Below are 16,913 nucleotides of genomic sequence, written 5' to 3' on the forward strand. Positions count from 1 at the left end.
GGGAAGATGCCAAGGAATCTTCTGTGAGTGTGAGACCCTGTACCCATTAACACTGAACTCCGTCAGAATAAATGCTACTTCACAAGGATCTCTTACAAAATTGGAGATCAACATCTGATTCTTGAATTTGTACAGCATCTCTTCTTGAAGGTCTTTGAGTTACCTTCACTTACTAAGTATGATTTACCAGGTGCTGGCTGCATGGCAGGTTCTGTCAGGTGCTTCGGAGTTAAAAGTGAAGGGCTAAGCCAGGTGTGGTGGCACATTCCTGTAATCCCAGCACTTGAGAGGCTGAGGCAGGAGGATCACTGTGAGTTCGAGACCAGCCTGTGCTACATGGTGAGTTCCAGGTCAGTCTCAACTACATAGGGAGACCCTGTCTCAAAAAAACAAAATAAATAAATAAATAAGTGAAGGGCTGCGCCCAGCACTGTGAGGCTCTTGGACAGGTTTAATAAGGCATGAGGAAGAGGGTTCACAGTAGGATACCTTCTTTTCCATTCTGCTGCTAAAGAATAGCAGGCTCACAAAAGTTAATCATTCAAGAGATCCACCCTTAAGTCCTATACCTTATATAAGTATAGGTATAGGTATAGGTATAGGTATAGGTATAGGTATAGGCATAGGCATAAGCATAGGCCTTCCAAGAAATCTCTGGGAGAACAGAGATACTGTTCTGAAGTTATACATCAGTTATCTAGTAACACTTACAAAAGGCTTTAAACTGCAAAGACATGGCTTGCTCTAAGCTCAAAGCACTCCAGTGGCAGAACTCAAACTCGGTCTCCTGAAAATAAATCTGTCCTCCCTCCATGTGCACCTACCACGGTCTGGACCAAGACATACTCACCATCCGTATCCGTTCATCTTCAAGATTCCTGAGGACAGTGGCAAACTCCTGTAAAGACCTTGCTGGAAGAGAGAAAGGGCCATGAGGCTAAAGGAGAATAACAGGTATTTAAGAACCTTCCCAGTGTCACTACTAAAGCTATGGATTTAAATTCCTTTCCATGCAGATGCCCACAGTCAATTACTTCCTCAAGTTACCCTTACCTTTTAATCACTAACCATTAAGGAGAGATGACCCAGAAATACAGGTTAATTGCATGTGAGACTCTAGCTAGGGAAGGATTTCTTCACGGAAAAGTCCTGACTGTCCCTGAGAGCATCAGGACTGGTGAGATCCTGGCAGACTCCCAGTCTCCAGACTAGAAGGGGCAGAGTTCGGCTTAGGAGTTAAAGGATTTCCTGCCCAGAATTCAACCTCCTCAACCTTTTGTCATGAGGCTGCGTCAGAATTCAACCTTTTCTTTGGCATCAGAACTAAACAAATAGCGCTGCTGGCATCAGAAGGCACATCTCTGGCGTCTTCTTGGGTTCCTCCTCCCTGAGTCCCGAAGCCCCTCAGTAACAGAACACAGCCTCATAGTCAAATGTGGACGGTCACCTTTGCCAGAATTACTCACAAAGGCAGCAAGCATTGAGTGCTGGCCCTAAGAATACTCAGGACACTTGTGTAATACTGAGAGAAGCACCCATCTAGTCACAAGTTACATCAAGTATGTGTCTTCACTGTTCTCAGCTGCCTCCCAGATGTCTTTACTCATCCCCAGCTCTTGACACCCTCCATGGCACGAAGGATTCCACAAGTACTTAATGAATTACTCAATTCACTAAAACTTTCTCAATTCTTGGGGGTGGGTGTGGAGAAAATGAATCCAGAGCCTCACACAGGCTAATAAGTATGTGCTCTACTACAAAGCTCAGCCCTAACTTCTCAATTCTTCCTCCCTTCACAGACTCAACGCAAATGTCCAATGTAAGAACGAAGCACAATAACAAGACTCTGGCCAAGAATGGTTACTGACCTTGCCAACCCTCTGCACTCAGGGCTCCCTTCAGAAGAAGGCAGGTGACGGGAAAGAATGAAGCAGCACAGTTGGATGATAAGCAGGAGCCCAGCTCAGCTTCTCGGTAAGGAGACAGAGAGGTGGGGACTGCAGGGACAAGACACTGAGCTCCTCTCCCCATCTAGAGCCACTGGCAGAGCTACAAAGCTCCAGCCAACTGTCCCCACACCAGAACACAGGGCCAATAGATTGCATTCTCCAACTTCTCAAAGAAGCTGGAAAACTGGAAATATACATAAATTCTACTTAAATAGTAATTCAATTTAAATAATTAAAGTCAAGCAAAGCATTCTGACCTCAGTCCATGAGCTATATCACTTTGCAACCTCCTCTGAACTATTCCTCTACATGCATTTACTTTTGCCCCAAGTACTTAGATCTATGCTTGGGAAGAAAAATGTCACAAATCAGCCAGAAGGAAAACCCTAAAGGAAGTTAGATAGGAGACTCCACCGTAGAACCTCCAGTTCTACCCTGCATGTTGGAAGGTGAGTGAGGCAATCCCAGAACTAGAGGAGTAGGGTAGTTCAGAATAGCCCAGGCCCAATGCTTATATCTCTGGCCCTCCTCAACCACTGTAGGCTTCCATCTTCACCAACCTTACAGGCCTTCTATCCCAAGAAAAAGGCCTTGCTAGGACAGTGAAAGCTGCAGCAAACTGTGCATGTTTTTACCATCTCCATGGTTACGACTTACCTATACACATCTCGTCATCCGTCTCCGCATCTCCAATGCACTGAAATTTAAATTCGTTTAAGGAATCTGCAAACTTGCGCTTTGCTGAAGACAAATCTAGCAAGAAAAAAGAAAAGGAGTTACTGAGATTCAACTGGCTTTCCTAGTTGCTGCCCTTTTTTTAGTGCTTCTATGAATACAGCAGTGAGATTTGTTCTAGAGACCATTATAAACAGATTCATTCCTGAGATCATTTCAAAAACACAAATGAAGGTAAACTCAAAATAGTAAATGTTCATTTATAACCTGAAACATTGATTTGCTCTAGCAGTTAATATTTTTTATTTCCTTGAACAATTCTAATCCTATGTCTACTTCCTCAAGCCCTACAGTGAGTTCTGACACATGGGAATCCACTCGCCTCAGGAGGTCAGGGAGGAGGAAGCTGGACCAAAGCCAAGAACCGTCTCCACAGCCTGCATGTCCACCTTCCAGACTTTCTATGTGGTCGGTGCAGTGCCCCCACACTCATCTCAACAGTAACTTTCCCTCAGTCAAACTCCCAACACAGAGTGACTTTAGGGAGGGAGCCGGGGAAAGCTGAAAGGAAGGGCTTAGAGCTGCCTGGCCCCTGCAACGCAGGAGCACCCAGACTTCCTCTTCCAACGCAGACACCCTCTCTTCCTTCCACCTGAGCCATTTCCCTGGGTGACCACCTCTATCCCCGCCAGGAAATGTTTTGTACTGAGGTAAAAACACACCCCACACGTGGTATCTATAACAAAAACTCTCAGGGGCCTTTGTCAAATTTTTAAAATAAGCTTGCACTTAAGACAGTAATAAAAGCCAATGATCCTTCCAGAGCCCTCAGCTTCTGTGAAGGGTACAAAACCACCAAGGTACCTTTAAGTGACCTGACAGACAAGGTTGCTCAGTACAAATGTGCTTAACTTAATTCTGTGTGCAGCCTTCCTGCAGATTAGGCTAATAATTCAAATTACCCTTATACGTGCTTCCCTCATTGCAGGGGAAATGGCATTATGTTCAAATTCCCAGAGGGAAGTAGAAGGCAGAACTAGGAACGAGGCCTGGCTATAATAAGATATGGGCAGGGGGGTGATGCGTGTCCTGGCTTCACAGATCAACATAACCTTCTAAATAAAAGCATCCGTGATCCTCAGCACTTTCTTAGCTCCCATTTTGTCCCTTGAGGTCGGGGCCATGTTTTTCAAACTTTTTTTTTTTTTTTTTGGTACAGTTGGGGGCGGGGCCATGTTTTTCAAACTTTTTTTTTTTTTTTTTTGGTACAGGGGGAGGGGGATTGAACTCGGGTCCTTGAGCTTGTGAGGCAGGCAGCAGAACCACTGAGCTAAATCCCCAGACCAATGTTTTTCATTTTTTATTCTGTTTGGTTTGTTGTCTCTCTCTGTTTGGTGGTGCATCCTGCTCAGCTTGTGCTGAATGAAGGTTGAGGGCACCATATATGAATCTAATGCCCCATGCTCATTCCAAGCAATGGCTGCCAGTGGAAAAGCCAGGCTTAGGTTACTGCATGGATCCTGGACCACCATCCCAGTGATTCTCATGACGTAAGACCTGAGGCAGCTACGGCTCATGCAACGCACTTAGCCCCACACTGCAAGGAGATGACACGCAGTGTGGAAAAGGAGAACATACGAGCCAGCCTCCCGTCCCTCCTGGTTCAGTCACTTCCGTGAAATGGTCCTTGACAAAAAGTTCAAAGATGCTGGGAGGAAAATCAGGCTTCTGTAAAAACTAGCCCAGGCTAAGAATATCCCTCAAACCACTAATCACTCCCTGGCAAGTCAAGAATGAAGCAGATGTATCTGACAGCGAGAAGACTATGGGACGGAGGCCGCTGGTAAGCAAGAGACAACGAAAAAGGAGAGTGGTATTTCAGAGCAGAAGAGAAAACCCTCGAAGAGCCCCCAAATGCACAAGCATTCGACAGGGGTGCGGTTGTAAACATTTTTATTTTAATCCAGACACTCCCTCAGTCAGAACTTGAAAAAGACCTGAGCACAGAGTAAGAACAGGTTTGTTTCTCTACACAACTGACAATCCTCCTGTGCCTCCCCAATACAGCAAGAAAGATTTGGACTGGACAATCATCTCAACAAAGTAAGAGGCAGCTGGGAGAGGGGCATGAAATGTAAACCAGGCTTGGGAAAACTCCCAGCAGGCACCTGAAAAGCTATGCTGCTGGGGTAGCTTCCAGGGAGAACCAAGGAGTGGCTAATAATGACAACAGGGCCTTTGTGGGACCTTTCACACGAGGACCCAGTTAACTAGCACAGGCCTGGTAGCTTATGACCAGAAGGAAATCTGATTTCACTGTTCGGCAACACAGAGCACACCCTGCCACAGCACAAACCTGAGAAGCAAGGCAGGTCACTTGAAGATGAAAAGGAGGCGTATCCCTTAATAGGAAATTAGGTAAGGCATACCCGTACAGAGTCAACACGGGTGCTGGGCCAGTGAAAAGAGCTGGGGACAATGAGAATCCCTATTATTGGAACGTAAGAACTTAGCTTGCACCTAGCAGAGAAAATTTTCAGGGAAGTTATACTAGACACCTCTTGTTTTGCCTGTTCAGAATCCATGCCCCAGACTGAAGAATGGCATCTCAAGCTTCTTTTGAGAACTTCCTTTCTCCAATGAGAAAATTGCTATCAATGAGGTGCTAGGTATAGGCCGATCAATCTCAAGCCTCCCTCATTCCTGGGTTCAAGTTCCAGCTCCAGCATTTCTCAGCTATGTAAGTAACCCCGGGTTAGTCCCAAAGTCTTGGCGATGGCGTCTGATGGATGCTGTATACCTGCAGGGTCAGAGGAGAGACCCACTGTACAAGCACGCTGCACACCACAAGGTTCGGGTCTAACTAAGCAAGGCCATGCTCTTCTTTCCTAACATATGCCCCCCTTTTGGGTACTGGAGATAGAACTCAGGTCCTTGCACTTGCTAGGCAGGGAGTGGAACCACTGAGTTAAATCCCCAGCTCTTTCCTAACATATGCATCATTCCAAGAAACATCACCCAGGGAAGATAAGGACAGCTACCCCTATGTGGAGCTCAGAGGAGTTGAAGACAGAAAGAAGAACACAAAGCCACTAACAAGTCACCTGGGGCTCCATCAGAGCTGTCTGAACTCAGATCTGTGTGGCCTGTGGGACACAGGCTGCTTCACCCCATTAAGACAACCCCTGCGTTGCTCAGGACAATGGGAGAGCCATCAAAATTAGAAAACTAAACAAATCGTTGATTTTTTGCTTGTGTTTACCCAAAAGGTTTGAGGGTATCTCGTGCAAAATATCACCCCAGATATGCAGTTCCCCAAAAATTTATTTCTGGAGCTTTTACACCAAGGCACATAAGACTCTAGCATGCAGATTCCAGTAAGTGGGGGACTGGTACTAGGGCTGGGTGCATGCCAGGTATCACAGCCCCTGCTCATACAACCTCACCGTTTTCATGTTCAGACAGCGCAAGACACGCAAGGAGCCAAGGCTCTATCAATAACGTTTACTTTGCAGAACATCTGTTGCTAGAAAAGCTAAATGCTGGCCAGAGCCAAGCAAAGTGGCCACTGCCCACATCCAGGGTAGAAAAGAATCTGCCTCTGAATGAGGTGACCAGCAGGGCAAGAATATGGAAGCAGAGAGGAGTGTGGAAGTAGAGAGACTACCCCAAAACCACCTACTAAAACCATCTAATAAATAGGACACACATGTGTAAATACTGAATCGTTTCTCTGGTGTGAAAAACTAAGAGTGTAACTAAGGATCAAAATGTATAGATGATAACAGGAAATAGGAAGAAAATATGCCTAAAAGAGTAAGGGAAGTGGGAGGGGTAGGGGAAAGGAAAGAAGGGAAAAGAAAAAATATGAGAAAAGGAAAACCATGGAAACAAAGTCTTTGTAAAGAGGGAAGGGTGGAGGGGGTGAAGGGAAGGCAGAGGAATGGGGAAAAAATAACCAAGATACATCCTGTAAAGGTACAAGATCCTAATGATGAATGTAACTGTACTGTGTACCTAAAATGTACCAATAAACTTAATGAAAAAAGAATCATCTACTCACTCAGGGGCCAGAGGAAACTGCCTTCCCATCCTGGAGATATCATGCTCTTCCTCAGCAAACACTAATCCACAGAATCGACCTTAATTTTATACAAGTTTTACCCATAACATAAAAAGCCAAGCCATTTCCTTTTTCTCCTTGGGTAAAACCTAGCACATTTGTGCACACATATACATCCACACAATAAAGGATTCAAGATAACCTTAGAATTACCTTTTCAGTGGATCTATTCCCTGTCTGTGACCTTCAAAAGTACTCAAACTGCATATACCTACCCTTTAAAATTTTTGCTACTCAGTCACATCTTTCTATCTGGACTTAGTGATTATAGCTAATAAAAACCAACTGCTATGGTAAAGCTTGCAATAGGACTGGCTCCCAGCTATGTACAAAGCATAAGAAAACCAAAGTCCCCAGCCAGACCAATCTAGCTCTTCTCTGAGCAACAATTACACTTACTCTCTGTGCCTTGTCCCCTCGGATTTGGAATGGTTCTAGAACCACCCATGAGCAGCTTTGTATCGTAACACCCAGAGAGCGTCTAGGACAGGGCTGGCCAGTGACCCTCAAAACATGCTGCACTGACCTGACTGGGCAAAGCAACACCAGCTGTCTTATAAGATGCTGTGTGTGAGTCACCAGAGAGGATCCAGGACTGAGAACTGAGAAATAAACACAATCCTGGAAAGACTACAGTTTACTCTGCATCCCCAATCCCTGGTAAAGCCGTATATACTCAAAGCCAAACCCTCACCCCAGCAACCCTCTTCTCCAAAGAGCCTCCGTGGGTGATGAAGGGCACCACCATCTGTTTGGCCACACAACTGGACACCAGTGCATCATTCTTGACAGGTCAGTCTGCTCCGCACACAATGCTCGTGCCCAGGACTGTCCTTTCTGCTTCCTAAGCATCTCTCAATGCTACCCACTCCTCCTCATGTGCCTACAGATAACGGACCCGCCTCCCCTAATGCTGCCTGTGGGGGACAATTCCCACAGAGCTGGAGGGGAGGCCGCCTCCAAAACCTTCCCTACACCAAGGACCCAGAGAAAGGAACTACAAACGAGCCAAGGGCCAGCACAATCATGTGGCTTTCATCTTGGGAGTTAAAACAGTGAGAAAGCTCAATCTTTCTCCCTACCTGGGGGGACAGAACACAACTGTGCTTGAGAGAGGCACGTCTCCCTATTCACCGTATCTCCAACTAGGCATGTAGCATTTTAAACTTAGTTTAATGGGTTTAGTGCTAGGAAAAGCATGCAATGATCTCTTTTCAGATGCAATTCTACAGCTTGAACCCATACATTACACTAGCAAATAGGAATAACCTGTTAAAATCTTAAAACCGAAGTCCCATATTTGCCTAGCTGCTGTGACACATGGTCCTACCTGTGACCACTAGGTGGCAATCAACTATACAGGGAAGGTGTGTTTCTCAAGGAGAAACTATAGGCCAGCCTTAAAGGCACTCAGGGCTGGAGAAAGATCCTGCCCCAAGCCGCCCTCCTGAAAAAGAAAATGTCCCCAGGGGTGCTCAAAAAGCAAAACCTAAAATATTCAAGCACGAGACATGTAGGGGAAGGGATCCAGGGATGAAGTCAGCACCAGTGCGGGTTGATCCTTTCAAATCTAGCTGAGGACAGACTTGGAAAACCTCTCAGCTCACCAAGGCAGATATGCCCACCAATCAACCATGTTTTGTAGCCCTTATTCTGATTATACATCTGTGTGCTTTTCCTAGAGCTATTTCCCTAAAACTATACTTTCTAAATAAGGCCATAGCCAGCACTGACTCTGCAGAATTTTTGCTTTTCCAACCAGAGCCCTAAAGCTAATGAAATTTTCCCCAGTTGATTTTTAAAATGAAACCAAGTAGAATAAAGGAGGGTGTCACCCTTTTCAAATGAGGTTTTTTTAATTCTATTACATGGAGATACCTTCAAGAAAAATATGGGAGTCTCAAACTACCCTAATATCCACCAAGATAACTACGATTGTGCATTAATTTATTACTTTTCTATGTAACACATGCCTACTAAGTCTGTTAAATCATTCCATCCTCCCAGCTACCCTGTAGAGTAAGCATTACTTCCATTTTGCAGATGGGGAAACCGCAGCTCAGAATGGTTAAATGGCCTCTCCAAAGTCACACAGCTAATGAATAAAAGCATAAGGAATTGGGTCCCTCTGCCTTCACAATTCTTCACTACACTATATTGCCTAATTATTTCAGTTCGAGAATCTGATATTGGTGGACTTAAAAAAACTGAAAGAATATACACGCAGAGAACTTGAAAGATTATATACATACACACACACACATACATACACACACACACACACATACATATACACACACACACATATATATGTATATATATATCCCATATTCTTGAGGGGAATTCAATTTTAGAAGGGTCTAATCTGTACATATACAATACTATAAGGTAGAATGTGCTAATGGAATCAGCAAATAGAAAAAGCAGTTATAGAAGTGTAAGTGGGATATTATTCCAGCTGGGGCCACTGGAGACTTCAGAGGGGAAAAGGAGGGAGTGGCGTAGGGAGCTAAGATGCACAGAAGTGCAGGACCACCCAGAAACAGCAGGAAGCTCAGCTAAAGGACAGGAGATGAGACTGGGAAGTTAAAACTAAACCACGGATGGGCCTGAATGCCAAGCTAAGGTACCCAGACTTCATCCCTAAAGGAAACTGAGAGGAGATTTTTAAGCAGAGGGTGAGGAGATCAATTTTAACTCTGATTAAGCCTTTTACTGAGGAGGAGGCCTGGAACTTCCTTTTAAGATGCCTACGTTAGGTCACTCATCACGTACCACTGCCAGATCATGCAACGTCATCCCAGAAGCTTCCTCGCTGCAGGGAAACTAGAAGACAGAGGACACCTCTTAACCTGGACATGTGCACACCGACCACCAGTCAGCTCGGAACTCAGGAAAGACACCCAGTATTCAAAGAGCCCTGCAAGTACTGTTATGAGTGATCAGCATCAGACAAATAAACAAGGATTTCCAAAGTATCATTATTCCTTTTATATTTATATGTCTTATATTTATATAGGTACAAATATATACATATAATCATATACCTTACATACATTTTATGTATTATATTAACATCCTCAAAGAATGTTGTGAGTTTCAGTTCAGAGCTTTAGTGACAGCACTGGATCTTTATAGACATAGAGGTTAAGAACGGCATTTTTTTTTTAGTACTGAGAACTGATCCCTGGGCCACATGAGTGCTAAGCAAGCACCCTATGGCTGAGCTACATCCTCCTCCAGAACACGTTTATGGACAGTGTAGGTCACATGGAAGGTGCTTAATAACATTTGCCAAATTCCTACCCACTGTATCAAATGATTTAATCAACACAAGATCTATGAGGAAGACTCAAGCCCTTAACACGCTTATGACTGGGGCCATACACGTGTGACTGTCTGATTGGGTGGCTGGTACCACCCGATGAGACTGTCCCATGCTGCCCAATGGGACAGTCACGCACATCCCACCAGTGGCTCAAGCCAGCAGGAACATGAAAGCACCCAACCCAAACCTGAATTGCTCAGCCTGAACAAAGGAGACTGTGCACACAGAGGTTCAGGTACTGGATTTAGCACAGCTACATTCACACGCTGCCCAAAGAAGTGATAAGGCAACAGAAGGTAAGCACAGGAGAAAAGTCCCTCAGGGAAAACCATAGTTAAAACAAAGACAGTCATTTTGTGAAGGACTAATTAAGGAGAATGCAAACTAGAGAGGGTATTTCCAGTCTGCTCAATACTCCTCTCTCCCTCTCTCCCACCTCTCTGTTACACACACACACACACACACACACACACACACACACAGCAGGCCCAGGGCAATTTAACACTGATTTGCTTGGGCTCCACAAACTTGTAATCAAACCCCAGATCTCTTACTTCCTAGCTGTGTAACTTTGGCCAAATTATTCAACCTTTCGAGCATCTATGTAACTATGAAAATAATATGGACTTTCACAGGGTTGTTACAGGAATTAAAAATGTAAAAAAAAAAAGGAAAGTGAGGAGGAGCAGATCCCAGGGCAGCCCTCACATGCAGGTTTGCCTTCCTTCCCAGAAGAGAGACTGAGTTTCAGCAGGTTGAGAAGAATTTCAACAAAAGGAGAGTCTAATTAGCATAAGAATTGAGCGATTTTTGCCTCATTGGGTCAACAAACTAATCAAAAGCAGTAACCTTATTCTAGTGAACTGCTAAAAACACAATGAAGCATTTAAATATTTTCCTCAGATGCTTAGAAAAACCCAAGAGCAGGTACAAATTTACAACTTCCTTTCCTCCCAGGCAGATGAAAAAGAGAGCAAAACCCCTGGAGTAAATAACACTACGTGAGGGCTGAAGGTGTACTTTAGTGGTGGAGCATGTGCCTAGCCAGTGCTGAAGCCCTGGGTTTCCTCCTCAGAAACACACGCACACGCACGCACACAGGCGAGTATGCACCCACACACACCGATTTTTTAACAGAACTAACTCAAAACAGTATATGTGGGTTTCTTCTCAAGAAGTTAATGAAACTCAAGTAGGGCCTTATATGCACTGGGAAAAGTGCATTTCCATCAAACTCCTCTTGTCAATTGCCTGGGTGGCAGGCCAGCCCCAGAGGAAACAGACAGAAGACAGAGCAGGCCAAGGAAACATCCAAGGCAACTGGCATAGGGAGGCTGAGACCTGAGGTAGTGGGCTTCCTGAGAGGGTGCTACCTGTGCTCCCACCAAAGGTGAGCGCGTGTTAGGAAGAGAGGAGCATGAAGCAGAGACCAAAATGTCAGGGTAGCACCGGCAAGAACATGAAGAGCCAGTTTGGGGGTGCTAGGAAAAGTGAAAATGTGAAAATGTTCCCCTTCCTCGGCACAACACCAAGCAAAGGAGCAAGTGGGAAGGCTGGAGGCTTTGGCTGGCTTCTACTTCTAGAATGCCTTTCCTTCTAGACAGGGGTTCTCATACTTTAGGAATCTCAATTACCACAACAGCTGCTCAGAATGCATGTTCAGATCCAGCAGGCCTGGGGGCCCAGAGTCTGCTTGTCTAGCCTAGGCCTCAACCGATTCCAACAATACTGACCCAGGCGTCACACTACGAGGGTCCAGACTCCCAAACAAGACCCTGACAGCAAAGGCCACAGCTGCTTTGTCCTTCCAACACAGAGCCTGGAATATACCAGCCTTCAATGGATACTGGACGGAGCGAACGAATGTACTTGTTAAGAGAATTTAAACTGCTACAGACAGAGAAGAACCCACAGTAAGAACAAGAAATGAGCTGCATCTTCCAGTCACCACACATGTGAACCCAAGGAAAGCTGCTTGACATACTCCACCATAGAGCATGCATTTGAAGCTGAATTACTGCTCTAAGATTTTACCCAAAGAATCTTTTCTATCCCACTTTTTTATAGGATATTTGTATAGGAAGGTACACCTCGATGTCATTCTCAGAACAGTTTCCAAAACCCGACTGAAAAAACACAGACTCTTGTTAGTCTCAGCAAATAACCATAGCAACTAATACCCCTCAAATAAAATGATGTCTTCACAATGATGTGCAGGCTCAATTTGATTAAGAGGGTGACGTGTACCATCTGAAAATTTATGGTCATAAGCTTACAGCAAAAGCCAGACTTTCTTGGAAGACATTTATGAGTAAAAGAAAGCCCTTGCCAATAAACTGAAGACAGACAAAGAGTCAAAAAAATTCAAGAGATGAAAACTAGAGCAGCGCTGCTCGGCCTATCCTGGGTTCACAGAGATGGGTCCAAGTACGCACACAGGAATCCAGAACTTGTTTAATAGTTACATATGTACTACCTCTTCTACTAGGAAGTTATCGAGCAACTGACATGGAGTCCTCATTCTGTGCCTTCCATTATGTGTAGTAGACAAGGAAACAAACATTACTACCTCAGAAAAGTCTTCAGAGAGATTAACCGAAATAATTACAAACTTTGAAAACCAAAAAGGGAAACTGCAACACGGTACACTGGATTGATAACAGACTTCCAGCCACACTAACTTCTATACAGGTCATCACAGGACAAAGATCTTTCTGTTCCAAGGTCTGTGCATTAGAATTACCCTGTGAATACACACCTCAGCATCTGTAAGTGGTACAGTGTACCGTCTTTCCATCTCTCAGGCTCGTCTCTCCAAGAGGGCTGCAATCACAGCTGCAACGAACGAATCTAGGCAAGCAAGAACTTCACTTCAAGAGCAGGAATAGAGGAGACACCAAGGCCTGTCACTCTCTGTCACCTCAAGGCTTTTCTAGCTAAGGTCAAAAGAAAAAAAAAATGGCCAATAATAACACAGCCCAAAGAATGAGGGTTTAACTGGCACTCAGCAGTGACGGACTCAAAGTCACAGACACTGCATGCCATAGATTCTATATGAAGATACACACAAAATCAGACACACTTCTAGTAGTTCTTATCAACAGCTGGGATTAGCTGAAAGGTATTCAAGAAAAAATGCAGCGTAAGGAATAAAACGGAGGCCTTCAACAAGCAAGATATATCTATAATGGTGGTAAAGTGCTAAGGCTTTGGAACCCACTACCAGGGTACAAATTCCCATCTTAGCCACTTTTTTAAAAGTCCCTGTACTCAGTTTCCACCTGAGTAAAACAGAGCTAACAAGGAAAACTCCCTCCTGAGGATCCTGTGAGGAAAGAGATGATGTATCGAAGTACTTAGCACAGGGCACAGCCAGCAGTCATCACCCAATAAACCAGAGGTATTGGTTTTAGGCAGTTTATGTAATAATGCAATAAATAAAACACCAGGCTGATTTATGGTTGTAAAGACGAGAGGGCAATCCAGCCACTTGGCTGCCTCCTGCCCTTCTTTATGCCCCACCACAATGAGCTCCTCTCGTTCTCCTTCCTGTGAGGCTCCACACAACATTATTAGGATCTAAACGGAAGCAGCCTAATCCCTGGGCACGGTTCAGGCACTCCTCGACGCTAATACCACAGGAAGCAAGGCAGGAGCTCCCAGCACCAGAATTCAATTAAAAAAGGAAAATCTGTCTCCCCCTGGATTACATGAATATTTCCTGAAGTGGGGGAGAAAAGCACCTTGCAATTCTGAAGAGAACCACACCTAATAACATTCATTCTCAGAGTGAGCCTCACTTCCTTTCACTCCCTGTTTAATGAACCATGTCCCTGCTGCACCTCAGGGGAGGTGGTGCCCAGGGACCAAGCAGGAGGTCCAGGTGAGCAAACACTTACCCTCCTCAGAAGTTCCAAAGAAATCCCCAGGTTCTAGCCTTCTCGCTCCCTCACAAGCTCCTCCCGAGCCCAAGTAAGAAATCATGCTTCTGCTAGTCATCTGGGCAGCCCTCGCTTCAGAACATCAGACAATGTGACAGCTGAAAATTTTGATTTCTCAAAGCGTGGCCCCACCTGCTAGTAGTAAGTCTGCTAGGGAGCACCCTCCAGCGGCCTTGATCTAAATGTCTGGGGCAGGAGCCCAGGACTCTGGGTGGCCAAGGCAGTTTGTACGCACGCTGAGAATTCTTATCACCTAAACTGTTATGGCTTATACCTAAATATCTACCTAAAGCCTCCTGCGTGCATAGGTGGGGCTTTAGGAAGGTGACTGGATCATGGGTGTGTGTGATGCTGAATTAATCCCACCGCTGGATTTATAGCTGAGTATGATGCTTGGAGGGGAAGCTTAGTAGGAAGAGGTGGGGCACAGCAGATGTTCTGCCTGGATTGGTAGAGACCAGACAGAGACAGAGAGCAAGAGATCCCTCCTCCACCTCCCTTGAGTGACAGCTGCTTCTTGCTTGCCCTGCCATGAACTGTTTCTCCTCTACCATGCCACCCTGCCTTAGAGCCAGCTGACCGTAAGTTAAAACCTCTGTGAACCTCTAGAAACCCAAACAAACCTCTCCTCCTTTAACTTGTGAGTATCAAGTATTTTGCCCCAACAATAAGAAAGTAACTAAGACCAAAAAACTTCAGGACATCTGCTCCCAAGCACTAACAATGGAATCACTGCAGATCACAAAGCTGGAGTCCCACAGGGTAAACTGGAATTCTAATTCCTGATAATAAATAGGTTCACAAGCATTGTCAAAGCAGGTAATTCAGGCTCATGATAGAAGAAATCGAGTGACAACAGGGGTGAGAGAAGGGAAACAATGTTTTCAATCAATCATATCTCACTCCAAAGCCAACACAACTCACCAGGAAAACGACTCTGGTTAGACCCAGCTCCTGGCACCTAGAGCTGATGAATGGCCCTGATGCTGACTGTCCAGAAAGCCATCAGGAAGCCAGGCTTCCCAAAGGACAGACAACTGCCTCAGAGCCTGGGGACTTAACTGCTCTAACCACAGACTGAGGCTGAGGCTGCCAATATAGGCTCTGTTCCAGTTCATCTTCTCTGACAAGCAAGACTCCAGTGAATCCTGGATACAGGCTCATGGCTCATACAGGTAGCTAAAACTGAGAGCCCAGAGAATGAGGCAGGGCAGCCTCATGGGCAGGCAAGCAACTGCACAGTTATGCAGGGTCCCATTCTCAGACGACCTGCTTGGTTGAACCTTCTGCTGTCTTAAAACTTTGAGAAATTTAACTCTGAACCTGTGTTTCATAAGTGAAGTCCAATGGGACAGTGGAGCAGACACAAAGACAAAGATGAATACGGCAGAGCTGTCATAGTGCCCGCTGAGTTCTTGAGGCCCCAGTGCTTTGATGTGCAGGAGCACGGATTTCCGGAGGACTCAGGACACGTGGGTGCTCAGCAAGGGTCAAAATAAGCATAAGGCAAGCGGGCTATGCTACAGCTGCGTAAGAGGGGCAAAGACAGCCCTGAGAGACCACACCTTCTCTACCAACCAGGATGTGCCAGGCCCAAAAGGACACCAGCATTCTAAGAAACCTGAGTGGCCCAGGGACCCTGTCAGAGTCCCTTTTTACTCAAGCTCCAGGATTTCCCTGGATAAGCCAAGCATTGACACTGACCACAACCACAAAGGACAGCAAAAGTGGGTCAGCCCACAGCTCCTCTCCTTCCAGTCCCTACTTATCAGTGAGCTGAAGGCAGAGAATGCAAGGGAATGGGGGTGCATCGAGGAATAAAGGCAAAGCAGCTCAGTCATTTCATGGGGCACTTCCACCGTCCTTGGAAAAACAAAATAAATGCACATGTGGTATAACCATACATTTGGCGATTCTGCATACAAGTCAGATGACCTTACACGGATACTCAACATTAGCACTATACAACAGAAAGATGAACAGAAAAAAAATCGTACTAATAACTTAAATTTTTAAGTGTTCTTTTTTAGAATAACACTAAATTGCAAATTTAAAGACTGCCATAAGTGGATAGACCAGGAAAGAAAGGAGCTTTATATTTCAGTATTTTTAGCAGCATTCATATCTGTCTTTTGAGTAAGAAGTTCCACACAATAAGCAGCCGGCCCTTCGCACAGGAACACCGGGAGGTTGCTTTTCTACCTCCATTTACTCTCCTCCAACTGGTACCCTGAGGAAGATCCCCGTCCTTGCTGTATCAGCATCACTGCTGGCCAGAACTCCACATTGGCTTCCTGGCTTGCTTCCTGCTCCCCTCCAGACCGTGCGTCACTCAGCTGCCAAGAAACAGCTACTCAAGGGGCAGATCTGGTCTTTTCATTTCCCTTCCATACTCTCCCCAACTGTAACTCTTCCCATTCCCCTCAAGAGAAATCTGACCAAAGTCTATAAAACCTGTCTCACCTGCACCATTCACCAGTCCTGTCCACGCCCGCCCCCACCATCACCACCACCACCAACATCCCCTCCTCCCGTGGCCCAGCCCCACCGACTGACTCTCCAATCTTCAAAAGTACCAGGAAGCCTCCTGGCACAAAGCGCGTCCTGTCTGCTCCCTCCTCCCATCCCTCCAAAGACTGCCCTTCTCTGCCAATCAGAGTCTGCTTGAAAAGTTACCTCTTCAGGGAAGCTGCCTTCTATCATTCCACACCCACACACTGGGGCAGTCTCTCTTAGCTCCCTAGGAACTCCCTTCCCATCCTCCCCTTATACGATTGCTAATTTTCTTTGATTTGGATGACTTTTTAATGTATACATTCCTGGTGACATTATAAACTCCAGGCAGACAGCAGCCAAAACTATTCTGCTCATAAAAGGATAGTTGTCACAATCATACC

At 45.4% G+C, this 16,913-nt stretch overlaps 1 protein-coding gene across 1 annotated transcript in view; it reads right to left on the reverse strand.

Moving 5' to 3' along the window:
* Arhgap26 (Rho GTPase activating protein 26) overlaps window positions 1-16,913 on the reverse strand; it is a 445,337-nt gene that overhangs the window by 336,398 nt on the left and 92,026 nt on the right. Inside the window, exons 2-3 of the mRNA XM_033765564.1 lie at window positions 2,607-2,702; window positions 851-912 (exon numbers count right to left, since the gene is read on the reverse strand). Of these exons, the coding sequence (XP_033621455.1) occupies window positions 851-912; window positions 2,607-2,702 (158 nt within the window). The remainder of the gene's footprint in view (window positions 1-850; window positions 913-2,606; window positions 2,703-16,913) is intronic.

Source organism: Fukomys damarensis, unplaced genomic scaffold, assembly GCF_012274545.1.
Source record: "Fukomys damarensis isolate Sample0158 unplaced genomic scaffold, DMR_v1.0_HiC HiC_scaffold_3, whole genome shotgun sequence".
NCBI lineage: Eukaryota > Metazoa > Chordata > Mammalia > Rodentia > Bathyergidae > Fukomys > Fukomys damarensis.